The sequence below is a fragment of the Myotis yumanensis genome, unplaced genomic scaffold (assembly GCF_028538775.1).
Source record: "Myotis yumanensis isolate MYYU_CA2020_CCGP unplaced genomic scaffold, mMyoYum1.0.hap1 SCAF_1, whole genome shotgun sequence".
NCBI lineage: Eukaryota > Metazoa > Chordata > Mammalia > Chiroptera > Vespertilionidae > Myotis > Myotis yumanensis.
The window spans coordinates 95777219-95783437 of record NW_027223752.1 but is presented as its reverse complement, the minus strand read 5'-3'; the positions used below and the strand labels follow the sequence as shown (position 1 = coordinate 95783437).

The 6219-nt window shown below is 59.5% G+C and overlaps 1 protein-coding gene across 3 annotated transcripts; it reads left to right on the top strand.

Moving 5' to 3' along the window:
- Nucleotides 1–1895: 1895 nt before the first annotated feature.
- NKX2-1 (NK2 homeobox 1) lies at nt 1896–5668 on the top strand. 3 transcript variants are annotated; one of them, XM_070428204.1, is made up of 3 exons: nt 1896–2018; nt 2730–3112; nt 4023–5668. In XM_070428204.1, exons 1-3 carry the CDS (start codon nt 1942–1944, stop codon nt 4757–4759), a joined length of 1197 nt encoding a protein of 398 aa, XP_070284305.1. In that variant the 5' UTR covers nt 1896–1941; the 3' UTR covers nt 4760–5668. The 3 variants fall into 3 exon arrangements, with proteins under 3 accessions (XP_070284305.1, XP_070284295.1, XP_070284286.1); XM_070428194.1 differs by lacking the exon at nt 1896–2018 and adding an exon at nt 2118–2629; XM_070428185.1 differs by lacking the exon at nt 1896–2018 and having other exon boundaries at nt 2118–3112.
- Nucleotides 5669–6219: the final 551 nt, after the last annotated feature.

The following is a 6219-nucleotide window of genomic DNA, read 5'->3' as shown; positions in this document are numbered from 1 at the left end:
GAGAGGGAGAAAGAAAATAAAAAACTGGATTACTGTGAAACCCACCCCGTCCTGACATTAAGACCTCCCTGGAGATGCAAGCCTGCGGCTGGGGTCCCGCCTGCAGATGAGATCGGTGTTCAGTTTTGTCCGCTCTGACCATTCACTTGAGCCCAGTGTCGCCTTCCCTCCTTGCTCCCTAGGCTTAGACATGACATTGACCAAGCACAGCTAATGTGGTCTGAGTCCTTCCTGAGAGCGCCCCCCCCCCCCCCCCCCCCCCAGGGAAGCCCTTTGGAAGGAAGGGCAAGGTACCGGCTTGGCATTTGTCTTCACAGCACAATCAGAAGCACCTCTTTGCACGCCAGTACACAGGCTGCTTGCTTCCAAGCCACGAAAGAGGCTGCACAGAAATGTGGGCCAACAGGGGGGTTGGGGGGGAGAGGGGGTGCCCTGAGCTTTCTCTTGTTTCTCTTGCCTAGTAAGGGACGTAGGTGGCAAGGAAAGCAAATGTTAGTATAGAAGTTGGCTTTGTACTGAGGGAATACAGAGCAGTCCTCACAGAGAGGATTGAAATAAAAAGCCAATAAAAAAACAACTTTCCTACTACAATTGCTATTAATGGAAAAGGCGCCTAAGCTGCTGAATTATATCATTCAAAGCGCCTGTTCATCATTGGGAGTTCCTCCTCTACAAGGAGGGGAAATAAAATTGGAAAACAAAAACCAAATTCAAGAATCCTCCTTAACCAGCCCCCACAGTTCTTGGAGGCCCCAGCCTCGGGAGAGCTCTCCCCCCTCCCAGCCCCAAGGCCGGAGAGGAAGCTAAAGCAGCCAAAGAGAACCCAAACAAAACAAAGCGGTTAAAATCCATGGGCAAAATCAGAGTGGGTCTCAGGTATTGCACAGCGCAGAGCTACGCTGTTCTGTAGTCCGCTCGGCCAGGGGCCGGGGCCTGGCTGGGGTGGGAGGCAGATGCCTCTGGACTGGCTGGGGATCGCAGTCCGCAGCTCCTCCTCTCCAGGCGCCCAAGGACCCTCCAGGCGCCGGGCTCACACTTGAAGCCTGGGAACGCGCAGACAGGAAACCCACTTCCTCCTAAGCAGTTCCTTGCTCGCTGGATGAGAGGCGTCCAATTGAAGCAGAATGATCCTCATCTACTAATATCCAGCGTGGCCACAAAGCGACCGGCCATTTACGCTGCCACTTTAAACAAAGATATTTGGTTATTCCCGAGGAAGCAAGTGCACTTTTGCATGGCTGAGCTCCGGGAGGAGGACAGCCTCAGCCCAGCCTCCCGCCCGCGGGGCTGCTCGCGCCTCGGGATTCGCCCCTTCCAGGCCAGCTGGGCCCGCGGGGATTCAGGCTCAGTTCACCCAGGACGCTCCCTGCCCACACCCTCCCTGAAGCATCAGAGGGGAGATCAGCGTGACCCTGGGCTCGGGTGCTGGGGCTGTGATGTCCTTGGAAAGTCAGCTCCAGTCCCCGAACCCCGGGCCTCCAGGCGATGGGCGAGGGCCAGGGACACCAGGTTTGTTTGAGGTGGGGCAATTTAAGTGACGGCCCCTAGCGCTCCCCCTCCCCCCTGCCTCCCAGCTCCACCGCCCAGTGACGTGCTTGCCTTGGCCAGGGGGTGGAGGTGGGGAAAGGGAACCGCGGGTGGGTGTGGGGGGGGGCGTGCTGAGGGGGGGGGGGACTGGTCTGCGGAGAAGACCCTGAGCTGGAGGGAGGGACGCGGGGATCTGGGCAACCTCCCGTAGGCAGCCGTTCCCCTGCTCAGCGCCCCCTCCGCCCGCAGGGAATCTCTCCTGGGTAGAGAAAGGGGGCGGGGAGCAGAGGTGTCCCTCTGACAGGGGCAGAAGGAGACAGACTGACAGACACGCAGCCCACAGTGCGGCTCCAGGGTTCGTCCCGACTCGCAAGCTCCTTGGCTGGCGATTGGGGCTCTGCGCCGCGACGCCCGATGTGGTCCGGAGGCTGTGGGAAGGCGCGGGGCTGGGAGGCCGCGGCGGGAGGGAGGAGCAGCCCCAGCAGGCTCAGGTGAAACCCCCAACCCAGCCCTTGGCCCCCTCCCTCTAAACACCTGCCTCCGCCCGCCCGCCCGCCCGGGGAACCCCAGCCAGACTGGAGTGGTTCACTTTGTAACTCCGAAAGTTGGTTGCAAAGCAGCATTCACCTTCCAGCCTCACCACCATCCATCCCTCCTCCTCGGCTACTCCGTACCCCACCTCCTGCCCTCCCTCTCTCGGTCCCCTCCTCCTTCCCCTCCTCCGCCCCCCCCTCCCCCGTACGCCGCCAGCACCCCACAAAATACGGGGGGAAGGGGGTGGGGGAGGGGGAAAGAAATGCTTCGGGTCGAGTGTCTGTCCCCCACCCCCCCTCTCTTTCCCCCTCTTCGAAACCTAAAAATCCTGACAAGTGAAACTTAAAGGTGTTTACCTTGTCATCAGCATGTAAGCTAATTATCTCGGGCAAGATGTAGGCTTCTATTGTCTTGTTGCTTTAGCGCTTACGCCCCGCCTCTGGTAGCTGCCTAAAACCTGGCGCCGGGCTAAAACAAACGCGAGGCAGCCCCCGAGCCTCCACTCAAGCCAATTAAGGCGGACTCGGTCCACTCGGTTACGTGTACATCCAACAAGATCGGCGTTAAGGTAACACCAGAATATTTGGCAGAGGGAGAAAAAAAAAAAGCTGCGAGTCTTCGCCTTCCCCCTCTCCCTTTTTTTTTCCTCCTCTTCCTTCCTCCTCCAGCCGCCGCCGAATCATGTCGATGAGTCCAAAGCACACGACTCCGTTCTCAGTGTCTGACATCTTGAGTCCCCTGGAGGAAAGCTACAAGAAAGTGGGCATGGAGGGCGGCCTCGGCGCTCCGCTGGCGGCTTACAGGCAGGGCCAGGCGGCGCCTCCGGCCGCGGCCATGCAGCAGCACGCGGTGGGGCACCACGGCGCCGTCACCGCCGCCTACCACATGACGGCGGCGGGGGTGCCCCAGCTGTCGCACTCCGCCGTGGGGGGCTACTGCAACGGCAACCTGGGCAACATGAGCGAGCTGCCGCCGTACCAGGACACCATGCGCAACACCGCCTCGGGCCCCGGATGGTACGGCGCCAACCCAGACCCGCGCTTCCCCGCCAGTAAGTGAGGCCGCCCCGCCGCGGGGCCGCGTGCTAACCGCGGGAGGAGCGGGGAGAGCCGCCGGAAAGGCGCGGCGCCCGCGGGCAGTGCGCCGGGAATCGGGGTGGGCGGCCCGGCAGCGGCGCCAGGGAGTCGGGCGCGGGAGCTGGGGATTCTTCCCTTTGCTGGGCTGAGGGTCCAGGAGACTTAGTGGCGGGACTTTTGGGCAGGCGCCGGCATTCGGCGTCTCCAGAGGAGGCCCCCTAGCAACTCTGCTTGGCGCTGGAGACCTCGGCGCGCCCGCGGAGGAGTCCCCGAACTTAGGGAGTGGGGGCAAGCGGGGTGCCTACAGGTGCGGCCTGTCCGGGCGGGGAGCTGCGGTGCCGGGACGCGCTCCGGCGCCGGGCGGCTCCTCTCCAGTCTAATCAGGTGGGAGGGCGCGCGGCTCCAGAGCGGGATCTAAATGGTCCGAGCAAGTGCCAGCACTGGGGCTGACAGGAGAGCGCGGCCAAGGCGCAGAGCGTCCGGGGGCTCTGGCTTTCTGAATAGCTCGATCTCCTAAACTCCCAAAGTTGGGGTCTCGCCGTCGAGCCCCACCTCCTGGCCTGGGCCCACTTCGCCGCCCCGCCGGGGGCCCGTTAACCCCGCGACTCGGGCCACGGTTGGGTGCGAAAGGAACGACTGTACTTTTTGGGTGGGTTACTGAGGCTGCGGGAGGTAACCGGGGTTGAGGCGGGCACTCTCCAGTCAACCCCTCGACAGCACGGGCAGGGCAGGCGCTGGAGATGCCCTCTGCTGCGCCTCTCAGGGCGGGCGAGGCGGCCTAGGTGAGGAGGGCGCCGTCGGGGCCGGGCCGGCCAAGGGCCCGGACGGGAGAGGTGGCCTGGCCCGGCTTGGCCCCGGCCGACGCTGTGCGTTTGTCGCTTACAGTCTCCCGCTTCATGGGCCCGGCGAGCGGCATGAACATGAGCGGCATGGGCGGCCTGGGCTCACTGGGGGACGTGAGCAAGAACATGGCCCCGCTGCCGAGCGCACCGCGCCGCAAGCGCCGGGTGCTCTTCTCCCAGGCGCAAGTGTACGAGCTGGAGCGACGCTTCAAGCAGCAGAAATACCTGTCGGCGCCGGAGCGCGAGCACCTGGCCAGCATGATCCACCTGACACCCACGCAGGTCAAGATCTGGTTCCAGAACCACCGCTACAAGATGAAGCGCCAGGCCAAGGACAAGGCGGCGCAGCAGCAGCTGCAGCAGGATAGCGGCGGCGGCGGCGGGGGCGCCGGGTGCCCACAGCAGCAGCAAGCGCAGCAGCAGTCGCCGCGCCGCGTGGCGGTGCCGGTCCTCGTGAAAGACGGCAAACCCTGCCAGGCAGGCGCCCCGGCGACGGGGGCAGCCAGCCTGCAAGGCCACGCGCAGCAGCAGGCGCAGCAGCAGGCGCAGGCCGCCCAGGCGGCGGCGGCGGCGATCTCAGTGGGCAGCGGCGGCCCCGGCCTGGGTGCGCACCCGGGCCACCAGCCCGGCAGCGCGGGCCAGTCTCCGGACCTGGCGCACCACGCCACCAGCCCCGCGGCGCTGCAGGGCCAGGTCTCCAGCCTGTCCCACCTGAACTCCTCGGGCTCGGACTATGGCACCATGTCCTGCTCCACCTTGCTATATGGTCGGACCTGGTGAGAGGACTCTAGGCCGCGCCTAGCCCAGCACACAGCCTCATTGCTTCCCCTCCTGCCCGCCATACACACCAAGTACCCGGCTCTCCTAGCCTAGCGCTTCGGCTTTTCTAAAGAACCCGTCCGGTTTAGACCAAGGGAAAAAAACACAAAGACCAAACTGCTGGATGTCTTTCTTCTCTCTCTCTCTCTCTCTCTCTCTCTCTCAAATTTGTGGGATTTTTTTTTTAAAAAAGAAAATAAAAATAACCAAGGGAATCCAACCCTTTAAGGAACCTTTAAACAGAGAAGGACATAACAAGAACAACTTTCCAGGTGTCTTTTAGGTGGTTCAAATGGTTTCCCACGCTCGGGCAGGGCACCCTCTATGCTGACATGGCTCCGGACTCTAAAGATCACAAACTTCACTCTGGGTTCACTGTGCCAGCCAGCGTATCGTGGACTCACTTGTAAATACCAAGATTTCTTTGAAGGGGAGATGGGGGCTGGGGAGAGGAAGGACACTTCCACAGAACCCACTTGTCACTGACACAAAGGAAATGCCCCCTCCCGCAACCTTCGGCTGCCCGGCTCAGCCCGCTGGCCCTGGCGAAAACTGTTTCATGTTTGATGTGAACCTGTAGCTGTAAAATGCTGTCAAAAGTTGGACTAAATGCCTAGTTTTTAGTACTATGTACATTTTATTGTAAAAAACAAAACTAAACAAAACAGTCCCGGTCCCACCCCCAGCCCATCATTTTTTTTTTTTTATGGGCACTGACAAATCTGTGTATATTATTTGGCAGTTTTGGTATTTGAAGCGTCAGTCTTTTTCTGTTGTAACTTATGTAGATACCTGACTTAAATATAGTTCCTAAGAAGCTTCTAATAAATTATACAAATTAAAAAGGTTCCTTTTCTGATTAAAAACCCACCTTTTGTTTGGTTTTGATTTGGCTTTAAATGACATTTTTGGTTGGAGGGGGCAGTCATCATTGACCTGAATGGATTTGAATTGTTTAGGGTCTCAAAGGATCCTGAACCAGCAAAGGAGCCCTGGCCTTCTGCCTCCGAATCGAGTAGAACCAAAACTTGAGCGGTCCTGAGACTTGGCAAGAAAGAGAAGAGCTAAACTCCTTCCTTCAGGAGGGAAAGGGAGGAAGGAAGAGAACCAGACCAAAGGACTAGTTTTCAGAACCAGGCTTCTGTTTTTTGAAAGTATCTACTATGGTCTTATACAGCTAAGTCAATTACCCTGAATGAGCAATTATTTTTACTGAACCGGTTGCCCCTGTAGATTTCTGCATCAATCTTTTATTTCTAACTCGCAGCCTAGTCTCCTTGGAATTAGAATTTGGTGGGAGGTTGTTCTCAAAAGTGGAAAAGTCTGTTACCAGTTCCGCTTCTACTCTGAAATGGCTATCCCCATCCAAGGTTGGCCGCAGATCCCTGCTTTTCCAGGCCTCTCCCCTGGGAGGTGTCCAA